This window comes from Centrocercus urophasianus, unplaced genomic scaffold, assembly GCF_019232065.1.
Source record: "Centrocercus urophasianus isolate 14NV4802_14NV808 unplaced genomic scaffold, USGS_Curo_1.0 seq_16, whole genome shotgun sequence".
In the NCBI taxonomy this organism is placed as follows: Eukaryota; Metazoa; Chordata; class Aves; order Galliformes; family Phasianidae; genus Centrocercus; species Centrocercus urophasianus.
In genome coordinates, this window is record NW_024884711.1 from 1 (window position 1) to 22,094 (window position 22,094).

At 40.8% G+C, this 22,094-nt stretch overlaps 1 protein-coding gene across 1 annotated transcript; it reads left to right on the forward strand.

The window, feature by feature from the left end:
• Positions 1–4,462: 4,462 nt before the first annotated feature.
• LOC122159784 (T-cell receptor gamma chain C region C10.5) lies at positions 4,463–12,220 on the forward strand (the record flags this gene model as incomplete). Its single annotated transcript, XM_042817638.1, has 4 exons — positions 4,463–4,530; positions 8,931–9,224; positions 10,462–10,527; positions 11,179–12,220. Coding segments are annotated over 4 exons (568 nt in total), but the record flags the coding sequence as incomplete, so codon positions are not given.
• Between the last annotated feature and the right edge of the window lie 9,874 nt (positions 12,221–22,094).

Here is a 22,094-nt window from a genome sequence, read left to right on the forward strand (position 1 = left end):
CACTAGATGATCATAGCAGTCTTTTCCAACCTTCATGATTCTATGATTTCTTCAGTACAAAGCAGCTCTTTTCCATGCTGGTGACACTCTTTCATGTATCTAGTTGGTGTCCAAATGTGCTATTGTTGAGTTTCGTCCTACTAATGCTTGCAAGCCAAAAACACACAGAGGAATTGGACAATATTTCTGCAGCACTCAGAGGTTTTCTTTCTGTGTTTCTAACTATGAGATGCAGTGGCATCCTTCACAGCGTGACTCAGGACACAGCTGGGGAAGAACTGGTCAGCTTCTTTTTCTGCCTGTGTTACTGCTGGTAGTGCACTATGTTTGCCATAAAAATAATAGAATTTCTTAAGTTGGAAAAGCCCCATAAGATCGTGAAGTCCTCACATCCAGCAAGCACTACTAAGTCCATCACTAATCCATGTTCCTAAGCACTACATCCACATGGCTTTTAGATACCTCCCGAGATGGGGACTCTGAGATACCCCCAGAGATGGATAACCACCATTTATTTCACTGGGCAGCCTGTTCAACCCAGAAGAGTTTAAGAGTAGACCACTGTTTCTCTTACATCTGCTTAAACTGAAAGTTGGTCTAAACTGCTTAAACCATCTGCAGTCTGGTTCCTTCCTGTAGCCACAAACCGTACTTTCTTGACGTTGGTTTGTAGTCATTAGGGCACACAAGGTCCCAGAAGTATTCAGACTTTTTCTTTGAAATGTCAAGCTAAGCATGCAGGCTGGCTCACAGTACCTGGGTTTTCTCAGATGTTATCCTGTGCTGTCCTGAAAGGAATAAGTGTGCAAAGGAACAGCCTTCATCACCCTGCTGATACAGGAAAAAATGTCTGTGAGTGGTTATTTCAGGGTCAGGATTGAGTTCAGGAGGCAGACAGGTAACAGACATGTGCTGGGACAGAAAATGGCAGATGCAGCACATGGACACCTTCACAATGGACCGCAGAGTAGCTCCCAGTGCTGGATTGTATCCTAGTACTAGCTGATGGTACTTAATTCTGGATGAGAGGTGGAGTACGCCCTTGAGGATGAGCAGTGTGATCACCTGAGTGTATGTGGTTCCTTAAGATGTATAATCCCATGGGCTGACTTGTGTGTGTAAAATTGAAGAGGATACCTTCACTTAATCATTATAAGTGGATGGGTTATCTGACCAATTTAGGACCTTTTTAGAGAAAGATTTGATCTAAAGGGAATTATATATCTGCTGAACACTGAGTGCAAATCTGAAATTCCTGACATCCTCCAACAAGGCAATGCCAGCCCATCCCTCAAGGAGTCTCCCAGGGCTTGAATAGTAAAAAAGGGCTTTTTGTTTTCAGTGCCTGCATGTTATGAGAGCACTTCAGATTTTTGCAAAGCTAAAGCACAGTGTGTAATGCGTGGATCAAATACTTCGGCACAGGAACTAAGCTGATTGTCTCAAGTAAGTACCATTGATACCAATCTGATTTTTACACCGTTATTTGTGTTGTTAGATTATAGTTGTTAATGTAAGTGTTTAGGAAAAATAATTTCTGCCTGATAGGTCATATTTTGTCTCTAATCTGTGAATGTGCTTGCAGTTGGGTGTTGGTGGGCATGAATATCAACCTAGTGGATAGAGAGATCACAGGAAAGATTTCTGAATATTTGTTGAGGATGGGGGTGGAAAAACGAGGAGAGGTAGAAGTTTAAATGTTGTGGTGGATACATTCCTTGTGCTGTTCCAGGAAAGAATAATGAATTGTGAGAAAGCTTGTAGAACAGCTCTCAGTTCAACTAGTCAGAAATGCCAAAACTTGCTTGTTTATAGCTGTGATTCAGCCTAAATTAATTGGGAAGTAAAATTGCCAGGAATTGAATAAATGTCGTGGTCCTGGCTGTACCTAAAGCAACCAGCTTCCCTTTGCCTTCAGTGACTCCTCAAAAACTGTGCAGTCTGTAGTAAGAATGCTACTGTCAGTATAAACCAGACAGCAGTGCCTACAGTGCCTTGCTCAGAAAATACATGAGCTTACCAAGGTGAGTATAAACAAACCAAACTGCAAAAAGCAGAAGAAAGTTGCAGTTTCCTGCAGTTTGCAGTCAGATTTTGTCTGTATACAGGCAGGTATTTTTGCCAAAGAGGGAACAGTGTAATCACTCAGAACAGCCACAAACTTTGTTAAACACATACCAGGTGTTTTTTTAGTTTAGAATATGGTCTCTGCATGTAAAACATTGGCTTTGAACTAAGAGTGTGATGAAGCTTAATCTAAGGTATTTTCACACAGCAATATTGTGCAAGATACCTTATCTAAATCCACAAATACCAAGTAATTAATTTTATTTTCCTTTGGGAATGATAATGTAACCACATTTCTTATTAAAAGAACAGCTAAAAGTTACTTTAGAGAAAATGAAGTAGGCTAGAAGCAGCAGATTTTGTTACAAACATCCCAGCACTAAAAGGGCTAAAGCACAGTAAGTAAGCATGACACAGCTTTCTTTTCAGGAAATGCTACATTTAAAAATTGAGACATTTCACTCTCTATGAAAAAATAAAATAAAATCATAGTATTTCTAAATATTGCACTCAGTCCATACTAAAATTTCAGTTATTACGCTGGCCAAATAATTATCACCAGCTTCTAAATCAGAGAAATAATCTCTGTGGCTTGTGAAAGAAAAATGAAGTGCAGAAGATATTGCTAAGCATTATCACACTGTGCTATGGTGATGAGAAAATATTTGGAAGTGGAACTAAGCTTATTGTTTCAGGTGAGTGTGAAATAAAACTACATCTGAAATGCATTTCCATACTGTTAGATGTTGACTACGTGATGTGCTCTGGTTCTTTACCTCCCACTAGGATTAAAACAGAATGCTTTGCAGGATTTTACCTGCAAACAGTATTTTCTGATGCAGAACACAACATCATTGTTTTGTATTTGTATGTGAAATGGGAAAAATGAGGCAATTATTCCGGTGGAGAATATACATAACCCCTTTTTTTCTCCTTAAAGATGAATTTAAATGTGGCGAAGATAATGTTCAGAGAAATAAAAGATTTTAATTTTTTTTATCTTCAATGGTGTGTATTCCACTCTTGTGACATGTCTAATTCATTCCAAAAGACTGGCAATTTTGAGTTACTCAGAATCTTGGAAGAGCAAAGAAGAGCAAGACGCTTATTTGTGTCTCACTCTGACTATGCCAAATAGTGGGAGAATGCCCAGAACTGTCTGAAGACCTGCACAGCTGAAAGACTACTCTCTCTCCCTCTCTCTCTTAGTATCATTTATTACATGCTATCAGTTGTTATTATTAAGAGTGCTGAACTGTAGAGACACTAATTTTCCTTTCCCAAAGTACTGACATACTCTATCGAATTTTATTTCTTCACATAACGTTCAGATGTTTGATGCCTGCCTGTGGTTTGGCTTGACTAAGTACCTGGGATAGAAACTCTAATTTTGCTCATCTGAAAATGGGGTGTATTGGTAATGGGAGGTTTGATGTTTAATTAAGGTTTTGCTTCATGTTCTGATAACAAAAATTCTGATCAGGGGGTTTGTGCTGCTCAGCTCTCACCATAATGTTCGCTGATTCTAGGGCTGATTTTATGGTGCTTTAAGGGAGCGTTTAAGGCCAGGTTGGAAGGGGTCCTGGGCAGTCTGGTCCTGTATTAAATGTGAAGGTTGGTGGCCCTGCCTGTAGCAGGGGCGTTGGAGCTTGATGATCCTTGAGGTCCCTTCCAACCCTGAGCCATTCTGTGATTCTGTGATTCTATGATTCTGCTGTTGCTGCTTTCTCCAAGTAGCAGATAAGGAGTGAAATTACTTAGTCTGCTACATCCATCTAAAGTTTTGAAAGACTGAAATTAGTTGAGATGAACCCTGCCCATTTAGCAATGAATGTTTCCTCAAAATCTTCACACCATGTATTTAGTTAGTTAGTTACTTTAGGTTACTGATTATTTTTGCTGTTCTAGGATCTAAAAATTGATTAAATCGAATCTGTTTATCTTTATATAATAATATTTACTCATGAATTAAATGTGCCCTTGTCACAAAGAAGGCTGGCAGTATCTTGGGCTGCATTAGGCGTAGCATTGCCATCAGGTCAAGGGAATGGATCCTTCCTCTCTGCTCAGCACCAAGGAGCCCACTTGTGGATTTGTCCAGTTCTGAGCTCCACAGAACAAGAGGGACGTTGGTGTATTTGGGAGAGTCCAACACAGAGCCATGAAGATGATACAGGGGTTGGAGGAGAGGCTCTGAGAGTTGGGTCTGTTCAGTCTGGTGAAGAGGAGGTTCAGGATCATCTCAACCATATCTGTAAATTCCTGAAGGGAGGGTGTGAAGAAGATGAAGTCAGGCTTTTTTCAGTGGCACCCAGTGTCAGGACAAGAGTCCATGGGCAACGTTAGCCATTCTGAGATACTGTGATATAAAGATAACAGATCTGATATTGTAAAGACTTTATCCATCGTGTTACGGATATTACTACAAAGTTTTCGGCACTGGTACAAAGCTTATTGTGTCAGGTAAGTTACTTTCCTTACCATAAGATATAGGAGTTTTTTGTGTTCATGCAGATTGATTATTATGGTGTCCTGGAGGACATTCAGCTTGCTTAGAGCTTTGGTCAGCACTGTCCCCGTGTGGGTTTCCCTCATCTTGTCATTCTGCCAGTCTTGTTGATTTGTAATGCAGTGGTTTAGGATCGCAAATATACCCAGGAGCTGCTTTTTTTATCACTTATGAGCATAACTCCTCCTTGGAAATATTGTGAAAAATGATCAGGCATAGTTTCAAGAGCCCTCATGCTTTCTTCCAATTACCGAAGCATTAACAACAGAATCAAGCAGTTGTGAATTAAACATAAAAAAAGAAATCCTCTTCTCAATACAGATTCAAGTAACAATTTGCAATGGTGAAAATTGCTGAAGTCCTTTTTCAGTTAGACTAGTAAAAGTGAAAGAATTTGTGCTTAATTATTTTTGTTATCTACACAGCGCTTTGGCAGTAGAAATAAAATAGTACCTCCAAATTCTCCTCTTCTTATTAACATATTATTAACATTAACTTTAACATTATTAACATGTACTTGAAGAAGTCACCTTTTTCTTGCCATTCCTGCAGAGATATTTATTTGAATGGTACACTGAGAACAAAATCCTCTTTTTTCCCCATTAACTGGCAATCTAAACACTGTAATCCTAAGGTAGATTATTACAGAAGCACAAGGGTGGGGAACTATTGCTTCCAAATATTTTAAGCCTGATGAAATGCATTGCCTTATACTAGCCTATCAATCAAAGATTGTTTTAAACAATTCCTTTATGAAAGACTAGCCAAATCATAACTATAATTCAATAGAAATATCTATGTTGGGACATTTTTTGTGTTAAGTGAAATTAAGTGAATTAAGTGAAAGCCCTTACATTGGTGATCAGGTGGCCACCATTTAATTAGTATTTACAGCTTAAAATAAATGATTTTCAAGTGTCTACCAAAACTTGCAGGATTCAGTTTCCTTAACAAGGGCCAAGGTTCCTGACTAATTAAGAGAATAAAAAGCCTACATTTACCTCATGCTTATGATCTGGCACCTCACAAGTACACTGCTAGCTTATTAGGAAGTAATCAGACAAAGAATCCATTAATATTTCTAGTAAATAAACGCACAGCAGAAATTGCAGCAGCAATATTTGATTTCTTTAGATGCCAACTCCTAAATATTACCAAGGAATCTACCACGATTTCATCAAAAGCGTGAAGTTCAGTAGTCAAATAGCTAGAATTATTTTTTGCAATTTTATAGACTAAAATACATCTTGCTTATATATTGTTTATGCTTACATTTACTTACATCATCTAAAATTGAATTAAATTGATATTCTGCCCTTTTAAATCAAAATGCACTCATTAGTATTTTTGTGTTTGCTTTTTGTGTGTGTTTATGGGGAAGAACATGAAGTTCTGCATCAAAACCCATTAGATTTGAAAGCCCAGACCAGTGTTATGGAGAAAGGGTTGTGCATGAAACAAATAAGGGAAGATGTGGGCAATCTAAAGAAAACTGCAGAGCTAATCCTCGTTAATAATATTAGTAGGTACATCTGCTAATGACATTAGCAAAAATAACAAGGATGTCACGGGCCTGAAGGTGAACTGAGTACCTCTTTCTTTTAAGGCAACCTAGAGGAGAAAGAATGTGGTATGCTGTTCTAACAAGGTAATACAGATGACAGAAAAGTGATGTGGAATTTGCAGTAGCAAAATCCATCTCAAATTTACCGAAATGCTTGTGTGATGCTGCCATTTTGGTAATGACACCCTACACTAACATCAGTACTCTGTATGCAAGTAGGGCAGGAGCAGGAGGTCATCAGTCCTGACCCCACACCCGTGTGAGCATATTGCAATGGACCTCAGCATGCAGAGTAAGATCCAAAATGAGTAAGGGCTCCTACAACAAGCCTGAGAGGAGCTGTGGCTGTTCAGGACTGTCCAGCCCAGATTTCCTGTAGTGCTTTTCGTTAATTCAGTTAAACAGGAGCCCAAGGTGTTTCTTTATGTGCACCATCTTTGGCAAAAGAATCATTTTCCCCTCTCAATTTTTTAATAAAAAGCACAATCATTCTTAGTTACACCATGATACAAAAGAACAACCTAAATAGTTATCTAAATGGTTTATCTAAATCAAGGTTATTTAAATAATCCTAATAGTTACACTTCCAGTTGCCTTCCAGTACAATATTTCCTCCTTATAGTTGTTAACCCAAAACAATCTGTGTTTCACAGAAATTGGAAATGGATTGCTGAGTAATACTGTGTGATGAGTTTCAGCTTTTGTGCATCAGTAGATTCAGCTAGAGAAACAGCCTACACATATTGATATCACCAAAGCAGGCTGATTTTGCTCACAGATGATGAAAACATGCTTGACAAACCTCCACTCCCATGGATCTTTAGAGATCTTTATTTCAGTGTATAGAGAAGCACACACAAAATTTGTTACAAAACGAGAACTTGGAAGGATTTGAAAGAGATAAAAAAAGGATTCAAAATGAGTGGTTAAGACCTTGCATTCAGTTTCATATCATAAAATCAAATAAAATCAATGCTTTTAGGATCATGTGGTCAAAAGCAACTCAGCATCCCTAAAAAAGAATTAATTTCTCTGGGGAAAAAAAAAAAAAGAAAAAAAGTAGATGTGTGGTAGCTCAGTCAATGCCTCAGAAATCAACGGTTTTGGTTTATTCTAGTATCTTCTAAAAAGTAATAGCAAAGATCAGCTTGAAATGGAATTTTAAGTGCATTTCACTGAAGACTCTTTGGGAATAGAAATGAAAACTGAAATTGAGCTCACAGTTTCCACATGATTTTTAGCTAAATAACTAGATTCTCTTTGTTCATAAAACGGAATACTTCTCTGGCCAAAATGTCATAAACATTTTCTGTAAGGAAATACAGCAGTGTGGTTATACCAGATCCTTGGCACTGGCACGAATCTCGTAAACTCATTTCCATCAGGTCTTTTTTCTTGTTTTTCTGTTTGTTTTGGGTTGGTGTTTGTTTTGTTGTTGTTTATTTGTTTACATTTTGTAATGGCAAAGTTGTGGAGTGAAGGTTGAGTGGAGGCTCCTTCCTTAAGTTTCCTGGGGAGGCTCAGCATAGGCAATGTTATCACCAACACTTCAGATCCAAGATGCTGTCTATAAGCTGAGTGCTCTCAGCTCACTTTTTGTGGGGCCACCCAAAAAAGGATAATTAAAATTTCAACCCAACTCTCCCTGCTTCATTACAAGAAAAGCCATGCACTGGCTTAAGAATTATGTGCAGGTTACATCTGCATGGTGATATGTTCTTTTAAACAGACATGGCTGCCTCTTCAAGCCTGCATAAAAGAACTGTTCGATGAAATAAGCAGCTTAGAGAGAGTGTAACTAAAGAAAAAAGGCAGCAGAGTGTAGAGTGGACATTTACTACTTCAACATTCCTCAGAAAGTATTGGATCTTGTGCACAGATAAGTCAATGTAAATCAGCTTGTTGACTTAATTAACTTTACAGATAAGCCTGAAAATACATCAAAATCCACTGACAGGTTTTTGGCTTTTTTTTCTGCTAAATATAATTGCAGCTTATCTGTATATTCACATAACTGAACGTATTTTCATGCATCCTGGAAAAACTTCCTGTTCCCAAATAAATGAATGAACACAGCTCTTTCTGGAACCATCACTTATTATTTAATAATTGCCTATGACCTATGCAGACTCTGTTTGAGAGCAGTTCTGCTGGGAAGGCTGGCATGGACAAGCATGAGCAGAGCTGTCTAGATATTCGCGTTCACTGAACAATTTGGAATTCAAATGATGTTTTGCCATGTGTGTGGCAGAGTATGAAAGCTTCTATCTAACATTCTCTGGACTTGGAAGAGTCTATATGTTGTATAAGCAACATTGAGTTTAGACTGTTTTAAGTGAATCTTCTACTTTTGCAATTGCTTTGCTGTTAGTTCTCTACGAAATAGCATATTTAAAATAAGATTGGAAGTCCTGTTTTCTATTCCCAGTTATTCAAAAGAGTCTTGTAACTGTTTTTGACTGGAATCCAAGTGGTAGATTTTGATTTAATAGTTTAAATTCATTTCATATAAACCGTGTCTAAATGTCAAGTAGAGTCAGCTCAAATGAAAGCTTATTTTTACATAAAGGATAGCAAGGGTTGTAATCCATCCATCCGCTTACCTAAAATGTGTTTTGTACATGAGCCATCGTTATTCCCATCCTAAGTATTTCATAATAAACTGGAGAGCTAAAGTATTTGTCCAGAAGAAATATTTTGTCTCTGAACACCTGTGATTTATTGCTGTACACTACCAAGATTCCAACTCTTCATCTTGTTATTTCTCCTCCCCTCCAAAAATAAATCCAGACAAAGGAAATTCTGGACCAGAGAATTCTGAAATCCTGCAGAAGGAGCACAAAAACCAACTTGTGTATGTTTGTCTGTTTGAGAAATTCTACCCAGAAGTTGTTCGGGTGAAATGGATGGATGAAGCACAAAAGGAGGTAACACAGAACGTAGTAAAAGGAGATGTCTGGAAGTTTCCAGGTGAGGAGAAGTACTCAGTCAGCTCCTGGTTATCTGTACCACTGGAGGACAAAAACAAGAAATATTCTTGCCATTTTGAGCATGAAAGTGGAGACCAGTCACTGCTCACACATGGTAAGCACTGCATTTTAAATGTTTTATTCTACCTACTATGTCTTTCTTTTTTTTTTTTTTATAAATGAATCTTTATTTTTCAGCAAAATTCCAGAAATAATGCTGTACATTACTACTCCTGCAAGCTGCTGCATTCCTAGGCACCATAACTGAAGTTCTCATCAGCTGAAACAATCTAAGCTTTTCCAGGAGAAAAAAAATCAATCTGTGCTGAGTTTGCCAAGCGAAGGCCCCTTTGTAGTTCTTCAGTGTCACCAGGTGTAAAGCAGGGTTGCACCAAAATTTCTGCACTGACTTACCTGGCAGTATGCAGAATTTCTTCAAAACTGTGTTACTGCTGTGTTACAGCAGAGGCATCGAGCCCTCTGACATCAGACATGGCTATAATAAATGCAGGAGGTAAAAATAAGGCTGATGGGTGTGTAGAGCAATGTTTAAATGTGTTACTTGTTCATGGTCTGGTGGCAGGGAGGTAATAACCACTTTAAAAAGAAAGAAATTATTTAATTGCTGGAAAACTGATTACGTGAGGAAAAATCTGAAAGCCAATATAGTTTCAGAGGGAAAAAAAAAATGCAATCTGTAATAACTGGTCTAAACCTACAAATGGGTTGAATCATGGTAACATCACTGAGAAAGCTGCTTATTCTGGATAGGTGAATCTTTCCTGAGCTCACCTTGCTGTACATGAGTACAGCTCCACTCCGTGAAAATACAGCCATACACAGCTATTACTTTCAGAATATATTCTGACAAAAGTATGTTTCAAGTGTACTTATAGCCCCCATCTCAATGAATTCAAATACCATAACTGAGAACAAACCCCAAAAGGAAAAAAGCTCAAGAAAGGGAGGTCATTTTAGAGACACAAATCTACCACTGGAACAGCAAATTCACAAGAGGGAACGTGAGTGACAACCGGGTGCTCAGATTGACTTCAATCGGGAAATTAAAGAGCTGCTGCCAAAAATCTGCCTAACAGAGGCATTCACAAAAGGGCAAAAGCAAAGCCCCGGGTTGAGGCAACAAACACTCATTCACTTCTGTATCAATATTTGTCCCCTTCAGTTCCCCCCGTGACGGAATCCTACTGGTGGACAACTGATCTACAGACATGTCTTGAGCATCCTACTTTTTTAAATACTAACTTGCACTTCACTGTTGCTCTTCTTTTTAGCCCTATGTTAATCTTTGTTAAAATTAAAGTCCAATTTTGTCATTTAAACTCTCTTTCCAGTGCTTTCTTCAGAGAGCTCTCTTCAGAAGAACTGTAGCACTGAAAACAGCACAGTTTTTAACAGAGGTAATGACAATGAATTAAAATGGGGGAAAGCAATGTGGAAGTTAGATATCGCTTAATATGAACAACGCAAACATTTTAAATAGCTTGCAGGAAATCTGTTAAATTCTGGGGTCTGCAACTTAAAAGGGCTTCCATGCTACTCTGAATCACCATGTTTTGGAGTATAAAAAGCAGCCCTCCTGGCTGGACTTTGTTAGCTGGTTGCAGATGTTGTTGGGGCTGCTGCTCTAGGTTATTAGCCTGCATTAAACGTCACTGCTTTAAATACTCAGCACAGTTAAATGCACAGTGCTTGAGCTGATGCTTCTTCAGACTAGCAACTGGCAAAGAAGCTTTCCTTTAGATTGAATGAGGATTTAGGAAATACTTTGGGAACTCGTGTCAAGAAACTGATGCAAAATGATTCCAGGAAACACGGTGTTATTGATGGTGGAAGAGCCAGAAGTTCTTGCATTGCAGGGAATGATAACCTGGCAGGCAGTCTAGCGCTAAGAAACCTGCCCCATCTGCAGCCTGCTCAGGGGACAGTCAGACACCGTGTCATACATTTCCACATAAATGTAGCACACAGACCTGGCTCTACCTGTTTCTTCTAGGAGGTTGCACAGTACTGATGTTCAACAGGAATTTTCTGCCTTACATCTGTTGCAGATCACTTGACGCACAAGGCAGCGCAGTTGGTGTACGTTGTTCTGCTTCTGAAGAGCTCCATGTACTATGCCATCGTACTCTTCTTCTTCTTCAAGTACAGAGCAAGGAATGCAGCCAAGCCCTCGGGAAAGAGAACATAAATACTGGGTTTGGAAAGGTTTATAAGATTGTCTTCAATTTGCTTTGCTGTATAATTATCCACATAGGTTCTCCTGCTCTCCATGCTAGATACAACAACAGAAACAATCCTAGGAGAACAGGCATATAGGGTTTGCTGTGCTTTACTGCTAGTGTTTTCCTAACTTTTTCTGAGTATTGAACTGAGGTGGAGGTGAGCAAAAAAAATAAGTTTACATAGGGTTTTAGTAGGAACTCTGTAATACAACATGAGGAACCTCCTCCTGCTTAAAGTATTTTTGCATGCATAGGAGTAGAGGTGTAATGGAGCTTTCAAAACATAAAACATTGATGCATTTTATCAAAGCATTTTAGGATCAGTTAGGAGCATTCCACTGCTGAAAACGCATTGATGCTTTTTTTAATTATTATTATTTTTTACTTTCAATGATTTATTGCAAAAAATAAATCAAGTCCACCAAATCAGGACTTGAATATTCTGAAGCGATAAATGCTTTAAAAGACTCAGCAAGGCATGATTTTTGAAAGCAAAGATATTATCTTTTAGCAAGTTTAATGACCATAAAAGCAATTTTAACGTGCATATCTATAGGAATTTAAGAAATTCACCAGGCCACAGGCTAGCACTGCTGCACAAACTGAAAACTTGCATATCGTATCTTCAAAGGTACAAAACGATCGCAGTTATCACCTTGTTTAGAGAAATCTTTTCAAACTCAGCAAAACCTTACAGCTGGTGCTTCAATAGAGAAAGTGTTCTCACATCACAAGAAAACTCTCAGATGCTGTACTTTGAACTCCTCATCTCCAGGTTTTGCTAATTTAGAGCTTGTACAATTTGGAGAGGAATGCCTGCACCAAACCTGTAATGATGTAGAGCAATAAAAGCTTCCCTTGAGAGGCATTTGTGAGACCTCTATTTGTTCTACAGGCTGTACCACGGTGTCTTGAAAGCTTGGTTATTTTCCATGTCCATTGAATTCCTTGGAGAATGAAGGATCCTTAAAACCACTCGTTTTTCTTTTATTCTTTTCCTATTTTTAAATGGGGACACAGTTCTACATAGAAAAATGAAAATTAACCCATTAAGTCTTATCCAGTGAACAGCAAAGCTGGGGAGAAACAAAGTGCTGTTGCAACAGGCCTGTCTTCCACCCCTGCTCAAGAAGGGCTGCCAGAGCAGGCAGCTCAGGACTGTGTCTTCTCAAAAGATGTCTTTTGAGTATTTCCATGGCAACCAGTAGCAAATCTCTGAGCCTCTCCTCATATGAAAAATACTCTGGTCTCTTGATTATCTCTCCTGGCTCTTTTCTGGGCTTTCTCAACAACCTCCATGCCATGTCTGTCTTGTACAGATGAGCCCAGAATTGGAGCCCTCAAAACTATCAGAAAACCACTGCTGACACTCAAGACTCAGCCAGGGACCTTTAGATCTTCAGTCTAACTCTCTCCTAGCTGAGCTATTTCAGCACTGCCCTAGCTTCAATATTTACAAAACCTGATGGAATGTAATTATCTTTCAGCTGTATTCAGCCAAGCTTTGCAGACGTCAGCTTGAGAGTCAAAGTGATTTCAGGGAACGAAATAGAGACAGACTGGGCTCAAAAGAAATGGTCCAACCAGCAGTATGAACACAGGTCCCAGTCATGGGCCCTTACCTCTGCTTACAGAGTCTGTTGTGAGCCTTTAGTAATAGGGTGATGGGTGATGTCCAGAAGAGAAGCAGGGAAACAAAACTTCTGTTCTTGAAGGAGGTGTACATCTACCTTTAGAACAGAGAATGTATCTGTCACAAGCCAAAGGGAAATAAAGATATAGAGCTAGGACTCTATAATTTGACCTTACTGATGAAGCAGCAGAATGATAACAGACAGGAATGATGGATGATGAAGAGAAGGACAATGTAATTGTACAGTGAGAATGGGAAGAAAATAAAAGAGACAGTCAAGCACAAACTGTTCTTTCTACAGAAAAGGAACTTGGTATCCAGGTGGACAACAGGTTGACCATGAGCAAGGAGTGTGTCCTTGCAGCCAAGAAGGCCAATGGGTTTGTTAAAAAGAGTATGGCCAGCAGGTCTAGAGAGGTTCTCCTCCTCCTCTACTCCATTCTGCTGAGTCCACATTTGGGCACTGTGTCCAGTTTCTGGCGTCCCCAGTCCAAGAGAGGGCACTTCTAGAGAGAATCCGGAGGGGGACTACGAAGATTATTAGGATCCTGGAGCACCCCCCTCATGAGGAAAGGCTGAGAAACCTGGGACTGCTCAGCCTAGAGAAAAGAACTCAAGGGTAAAATCTCATCGATGCTTATAAATATCTAAAGGGCAAGAGCCAAGTGCATGAGGCCAGGTTCTCTTTGGTGACGCTCAGTGATAGGACAAGAGACCATAGGTACAAATGGAACACATTTCTCACATTCCATCTGAACATGAGGATTGACTGCTTTACTTAGAGGATAAGAGGCTGCCCAGAGATGTTGTGGAGATACTCAATACCTTGGATGCTTTCTGTGTAACCTCTCTTACGGAATCTGCTTTAGCAGGGGTTGGAATAGATGACCTCCAGAGATCCCTTCCAATCTTTAAGATTCTGAAATTCTATAATCTTTAGTCAAACTCTCTTTGAAAATGGGCTGATATCCTGTGTTATTATTTGCTAAGGCTTGATTCCAGTGCAAGTGAAATACAACAGACAGAAAAGTATTTGGGAAATGTACTTACTGTAGATTCGAGAAACAAAATATCACTGCCAGGCCTCCCTCACCATTATACCTGCTAGTCCATCAGGCTAGAAATGCATTTGATTGCTACAGTGAATCAAGTCTGCTTTTACTAAGATCATCCTCAAATCCACTTGTGCCGTCTCACGTACAAATCAAAAGATGCTGTCCGTGTTGCAGAGCAAAAAAAAGAGAAAACATGGCCTTTTAAGCTTTTTGAACAAAAAACCCTGCTCATAAGCAGTGCTGAACAATGTTCAGAATAGCTCTTATCTCACAGTTTATGGGGTTTCTCAAGTGCATAGCTGCAAGTCTCACATTTGCAACAGATCACATGCCCCTGTAGTGTATTTATACAGGCATACGCTGCTTATAGCACGTTTGTATTCTTATTTATTTGGCCCAAGTAGGAGGACAAGTGGATGTTTTCAGGCGTGGGGTGTAGGGGGGGCTAATGGCAGGAAGCTTAGGTTGTTTAGTGGAAAAAACCCGTGAACTGAACCAGTCACAACCAGCTCAGAGGAGGTGGGCTGCGATGGAAATGGGCGATAAGCTGAGGACAGTTAGACCACAGCCGCCCTGTCTTTTACCACAGAAAGTTTCTAAACCACGGCGATGGAAATACAGAGTGATAAAACCACGTGCCTACGTGACGTGGTAAAACACAGTGACACTGATGGCTCACTACACGTTGCTCTAACTGTGACAGCCACATGTAAGGGCTACCGCTGTGCACAAACACGGGTGCTGCAGGACTTCCACTCTTATTTATCACGTATGCATGCCAGAGTTAGATGCTATCTAATGCTAATTTCTGCAGCCAGGACTTTCTTAATGCTTGAAAGGTACGTCTTCTCAAATGAGTGTCTTATCACAGCAGATTTTCAGTGTCTTCAAGCTTCTAAAAGCATGAGCATTACAGCTGCTGTGCTCCTGCTGTGGTTGCAAAAATAATGAAAGTACTGAGAAAATGATTGCAGTCAATCTGGCGCTTCTAATGAAAAGAAGACAGAATGGAACACACATCTCTAAAACACGAAGGACTAATGTGCAGATGAATTTTTTTTTGTGGGAAGGAATTTCCAGTTTTCTTTGTTTTGCTAGAAGCACTTTGCATCCTATATTGAACAAGAACTTGCACGGTTGAGAATTCTGATTTCTCATCTACTAAAATGCCCTAGAATAGGTGATAAGGAAAGAAACACATGGATTCCTCTCACAAATAGTTGCAAGGGAGAAAGATCTGCGTAAGGATTACAGCAGCCTGCCAACAGCTGACTTCTGTCAATACCAGTTACCAAAACAAATTTTGAAGGAGATCCCAAGAGCAGACTAATCATTTTGAGACTCTGAAACATGTGGGGCACCAGCACACACAGGTGCTGAGCAGATCAAAAACCTCCAAAGAACGGTTCAAGAGTTTGTTCCTCTGCACCTAAAGGGAAATAGATGAAATGGCATCAACAATCAATTGACAAGTTTTAGCTCCTGAGTCTCAACTATCACTAAATATACTTCCACTATAAAGAAGTTTTATTTCAATCTTTTACCAGTCCCTTGGCTAGCTGCACAAGACATCACTTGCAGTGATTACTTCGCTATTTAGAAGGTCACTTCAGGTATGCATCGCAGACAAATATTTTTGTACTGCTTGCAAGTAATCTAACATGCATATGCCAACAAGGCACACCTTTGCTGCTGTGCAGCCCACACTGCAGTACAGGGGAACCATTCCCTTTACTTTCTAATGAGTAATTCCTTCTGCATCCACCGTTCTTAAAGAGGATCAGAAGATCTCAGATCAGAATCCTCAGCTTCTTGAGGTTTAATTCCACCTTTAGCTGGAGCTTTGCCATTTGTGGTAAAGCGAATGCAAGACAATCCTGAAAATAAATTAAGTCATTTCAAAAATGAGAAAATCAATATTTATCTATATAAATATCAATATTTATTTTATATAATATTAAATCTCATATTTAACTGAAGCACACCACAAAAATCTTAAGACACAGGTGGTGGAGGGTAACACTCTCCTGGTATTAAGCAGAGGGAAGAAGGTAAAGACTCAAGTAGTTTTGTGTGACAATCTTCAAGATGAATATATTTTTACTTTAGTTGTAGGACAAATGAATCTTTTCCTGGAACTTCCTCTCTCCAGAGAAATTTTTTCCACCCCTTCCCCTTCTGGTCCATCATTGTCTTTCCAGGATAGCTGTTGAAGAAATGATGGAGACCAGCCATGAGATCTGAGATTTGGGTGGTGCTGTGTGGAGCCAGGTGTTGGACTTTATGATCCTTGTGGATCCCTTCCAACTCAGGATATCCTATGATTCCATTTCATCCTGAGTCTTTTTCATTGTGCTGCAGAAGAGCTTCTGCAGCCCCTGCACTTGGATTAGCCAGAATTCAGAGGCAGTTGAGCCCAACTCAGGCTCAGATCAGCCAGAACCCAGCAGGACTTCCTGCAGCAGGTTCAAAGATGAACTCAAAGAAATAGTCCACTAATCAAATTATTTTGGGATGGAGCTAAAGAGAAAAAAGGCACCTATTTCCAAGAAAACTGGAGTTCTACACAAAGGTTCTCTCATTTACAATGAGTTTTCCACTGCCCTGTTTTTCTCTGAAGACTTCCTCAGATCCTAAATGGGAAGAGAAGATTGTTACTAACTCTGCTGAAAGAAATCACAGACACTTCAAATCAAGCATTTCCCCCAAATTACTCCCTTTTTCTTTTAATCTGGAGAACATACTTTTAGATGTAACCTGGAAGGCTTTTAGTTATCAAATCCAAAAAAACAACTTCACTAGGATCATTGCTGAAACGCCTTTCCTCACAAAAGGTTCTGTCAGCAAGGACTTTCAGTTTCACTATGACACACTTGGGTTAATCAGCTCCATGTTTCCTCCCTCGCAAGCAGTTTTTCCCACTCATTGCAGCCTTCCCCTTCAGAAGACATCTTCAGAAGCCCTTTTGGGAGCAGCCAGAAGCACTGCTTTACAAAATAAATCATTTCTGTAATAAGTGATCTGGAAAGAGGTTGTCTCAACTCCAAGCCACGACCCAAACAGCTCCTTCTGTTGTCTTCTCCTTGCCCCTTCATGCTCTAAGCCCTTAAGAAAGATCAGGTGGGCACAGGACCACGTACCAGAGATGGCTCCTGCAGGAAGCAGGGCTTTGCAGGAGGGTGGTTGGCTGTGTGAGTCATTTCAGGGAGACTTTTCCTCATCTTTCCCGGTGCAGCAAAACTGCTGCTTATTTTCAGGCTCCAACTCTAAAATAATGGTAAAAATTAACTGTTTCACTGTTAGGCAGGCTAACAGAAAGGAAGGATGTGAGCTGTCACTCTGGTGGCAGCACGCTGAGCTCCAAACGAAGCTGATAATAAGGTTTTAAAAATCTCTGTATGGGAAGGACTGACTTGGCTTTACAACCGGGTGATCAGATGCAGCACTGATGACCAGTGTTCCTGTAATCAAAGCTTTCTCCTCCTGGGCATCTCCTGTGTCCATTTGCAGTGCAGTACAGCACAGCACGATGCTCTCTGCTGTCCTGCTTTTTCACCCACACATGGAGCTGTCACGCACCATGTCAAAGCACTGCAAGGTTTCTCCCTGCATTATCAACTCCTAACTCCTCTTTAGAAAGCTTTTACACTCCTAGCAGGTACAGAACAGGTCTGCTCACCATCACAGACAAGCTGAAGTGCAGGGCACCAGCTGAAGGTGCTGTCTGGGAGCTAAGGAAAAAAAAAAAGTCTTGGCAGGAACAAAAATCCCTTCTTTAGCCAAGGATGAAGATTTTATGCTGAAAATCCCATTCTTTCTGCATATTCCAGTAATCACTTTGAAACACCAGGACAGAAAGCAAGTGGCTGCCAAGTTTCAGAAGGCAGGTAAAAAATGCCTTCCAAGCTGCAGCAAGAGAAGCAGCTTCTCTTCGGGCTGAACATCCTCAGGCAGGAGACAGTGTCATCACTTAGCAGCTTTTAAGGCAGCAATTAAGCTGGGAAAAAATATAAAAAACATTTCTACCTTCACAATGCAAGATAGCAAAAATTACCTTCAGTGTTAATCCAAAGATGAGAGAGTACAGTGCCATCCAGCAGTCTCTCTCACCCAAAGGAGGGGAACTTGATGGTATATAACTAGTTGCAAGCTAGGACAAGACCAGAGAAGAATGCAGCACCCCCAGCTGATGTTTGGAAGGTGCCACATCTCAGTTGTCACAGCCAGCAGCAGAAGCCCAGCTTCCCCTTCTGTCTGCCTGCAGAGAAAGGAGCTCCCACAGCTGCAGGGCATCATGTTCTGCTACAAATGCACATGGGAAAGAAGCAACTCTTGTGCAGCACAATGTGAGATGTACAGGAAAAATACGGGGGAGATTTCCTTTCTGAGGGGCACTCCATTGACTCCAGACAGAATGTAATAAACTATACTTGCTTGTCCCATTTCCTTCATTCAGACTGGCCTTCCAGAATGTTGTGCCCTCAGTTCTCATTGCTGAGGACAGCCTGTCACCAATGCAGGTCATTTTAACCTTTTGTTCAGCAGTGCTTGCACACATCCTTTCTCACTGCATTCACACCACCCATTTCTGCTACCAACTCTTGCACCACATCACTAACAGCTTTTCAAACCAGGTGTCTCCCAAAGGCTGAAGCAGGAAGGCCAATTGCTCATTCCTGAGATCTGTGCTTTCTCCCCGTTGCTCATCTAGAGACTGAGTGCCCTCTGCTGACAGTCAGGGCAGGCAGCAAACCTTGAGGCAGTCGAGGTGTCTGGGTGCAGGCATCAAGGCTTTGGCAGCAGTGGGCTGTAAGCGTGGGGCCCTTTTTGAGAAGAGGTCAGGACATCCTGCAATGCTCACCATCCTGGATCCACTGATAGCTTCTCAAAGGTCAGCTTTCTCTGAATGCGGCTGTAGAATATATTTTCTTCTCCTCCTTTTGTAGAGGAGACTATTTACTACCTACAGTCTCTCCTATTCTTCACTGGGTGTAAGAACAACTCTATCCAAAGGAGCATACTTAATTAACTACTGTTTCAAGCACCTGAGCTTGAAAGGTTTTCCCAAATCCCCTAGAAGGGTTTAGGGGAATTTACCTGCTTTATGTGAATTTTAGTGCCTTCCCTGGAGAGAGTTTCTTTCTCTGCAGGAGTTTCCCAGCACTTTGTGGGCAGGAGAGTCAAGAACACTGCCTCCAAGCCATCCTGAAACAATAGTCTCATACAGATTTTCCCTCTGCCCTCCATCAAGCAGCTCTTGCAGGTTCAGGTCTTCCTCCTCTTCCCAAGCTTGACAAAAGCATTGGAGAAAACAGGAACACAAAGCAGAGTATAAACAGAGCGTATGTGACCCTTGGCCAAGGTAAAGGACTAAAGCAGACAGCAAGCAGAGGGAGAAACTGATCACTACCTAAATCTAATATCAGCTCTTCTCATGAAGCTTAGTCTATGCTTATGTGTCCCCACCACAACCAGACACTGAAAGCTCATGGTCCTCCATTAGATAAAACTAGGCAAGACCCCCTACCCATCAATACACAGCCCTTTGCTGTTTGCAGTACGAGGTCAGCTCTGCCCACTTTTTGGAGGTGTTGCTCCATTCCAGGACAAGAAATGTGCTCCAGGTGCAGAGGAGCAGCCCTCACAGAGAATCCCACTGCCACACACCAGATGGCTCTAAAGACGGCCTTGGGCAAAGGCTTTGGCATGTGCAGCATTCAGATGAGCAGGGCATGTTCAAAGAGTGCCAACTGCACCAGGAATGAATGCCTCCCTGCTGCACCTCCTTGCATTAAAACAAACAGTAAATAATTATCTCATTTGATCATGCTCATGCTTTAATTACCCCGGCACAGGGAGGTGCTTTCCATTCTATTTCTGCCTATTCCTGCTTTTCGTTTCAATGCAGCATTAGCTCAATTTTACACAGCTGTACCTGCTGTGTGTTTACAATCATTCACAACAGACTTTCACAGTGACTGTTTGCAAACTACGCTGAGAATAAGTTTTACCAATGTGCCAGTGCAGTAGAGTCATAATTGAAGTGAGTGTGAATAACAAGGGAGGCTTCCTTGCAAACCACGTGCCTGACTTACGGCCACAAACCCTTTTTTGTTTCCCAAAACTTAGCATTCAGGAACAACTTCCAAAAAATAATTTCATGGATCTTTTATCAGGTCCTAAACCAACGCAAGTAAAACTCACCTTGCCTGGAGGCCTAACAAACTTTTTGCCTGCAAATTGAAGTTTTGTAGCAAGTAAATGAAGACAAAAGCGCCCATCCAGATGCTTAATGCTACATTGAGCTGGAGCATGCAGGACATAAAACCCCAAATATCTTTGATAATTTCTTTGGTATATTAGACTTTGGCATATTAGATAAATCTAATGTGTGTCCTTGAACAGGATGAGGGTTTGATGCCCTTTCTGATGCACCTCATGTCATCCTCTTCACTGATACGTGCCTTTAAGGCTCTCAGGAGAGAAAAGACTATTGTATAAAGGATCATGCAGCATGAAATTGAATACTACATACATAGTTTTGTTTTCATTGCATCCCAGAGGTACCCTTAACTCTACAGAGAGCAGCACGGTCCACAAAACCCATCACTTGACATTTTATAATTAAAACTCATGAACTGCTCCCATGAAGATTAAAACTTACATTTCATTCTTGGTGTCTGATACTTTCAGATGCTACAGGTAAGTTGTAGGAGGCATTGGACTGGAAAAAGCAAGCAGCCTTGTGACACCATGGCTTTGTGGGAAACCTGTGAGGAGTTAAATCAAAGGCCTATTCAGTAAGAACACACCAGAGGCTAGCTGGAGACAGTTACAATGACAAAAATTGCATTCAAGATGCCCCTGTTAGAAAGAGCTCAGAGATCACTGTGTAACAGCTGTGACTGGTATCAGGATGTATTACTGCAGTACAGACAGAAGGCTCCACAGCCAGTTTGGATGCTGTATTTGCCTTGCAACTGGCAAGATGTGCCTGCTTGGATTCAGAGCTCACGAGCATAAGTGTGCCACTGAATGTTTAGAACGTGCCACTTTCCAGTCTAGAAGATATGCACTGTTCTCCTCCTTTAAAATGGAAAGTTCTGAAGATACTCTATAACAAAGTCACAGTGGTTTAGCAAATGCTTCAACAGCTGATCACTTCCACGCTTGTCAAAGCAGTGTATTATTCTGGTACAGAAGAGCTTCAACAGTGCTAAGCCTGAATTACTTTGGACTCACTCTTCCCCAGATCTACCTCATACCACACATGCAATCTGCACAAGGGCAGTCAGTTTCCAAACCATTTGTACCAAGAACCATCCAAAACATCTACAGAGTGGATGGTTCCATTGAGCCCAGAAAGTGTTGCTCCCATAGGCAAAGTGGGGAACACCCCTAAGTAACAGTTGTGCCTTGTTACAAATCATACTCATCTCTTTTATCTGAAACAAATTCTAATTTTCACCATTATTTCAAGACAAAGACAGTATTCAAAATAACTCAGCACATGCTTGTGCTTGCTCTGATTGAAGTTCTGTTTGTAAATAATGAATCTGGAGCTTTAGAAATTGACTCTTCCCCCCTTAAGCAGCAATAGGCATCACAGGCTTCTCTCTCTTTGCACTTTCATTTCTGTAAAGCCAGTCCTAGAGCTCTGTTGTTGGCTTGGATGCTGACAGCACAAGGCAGGGCCCTAGCACCCCACTATCTGAGGGAGATGGATTGCTTGGTCTGGGGCATAGGTCTGCTTTTTGGCACAAGACGAGCTTATGGGGATTCACAGTCTCACCAGGGTTTGGTATAAAAAGCTGAGCAAAGTAGATGCACCACAGGATGCATTTTGCTGTATGATGTCCCACAGACAAGAAGAAAAAAAGAAAACAGCAAATCAGCAAAATTTTACTTCTTCTTTACCTTTTTTGGTGCTGGTTTCTGGCACGTCCTTTGGAGCCCCTACCAGATGCTTACTGAACCTTTCCATCCAGCCCCAACCACCAGCATTTGATGGAGCATAACTACCACAGGCTTGTGGAAAGGAAGAATGTCTCCAA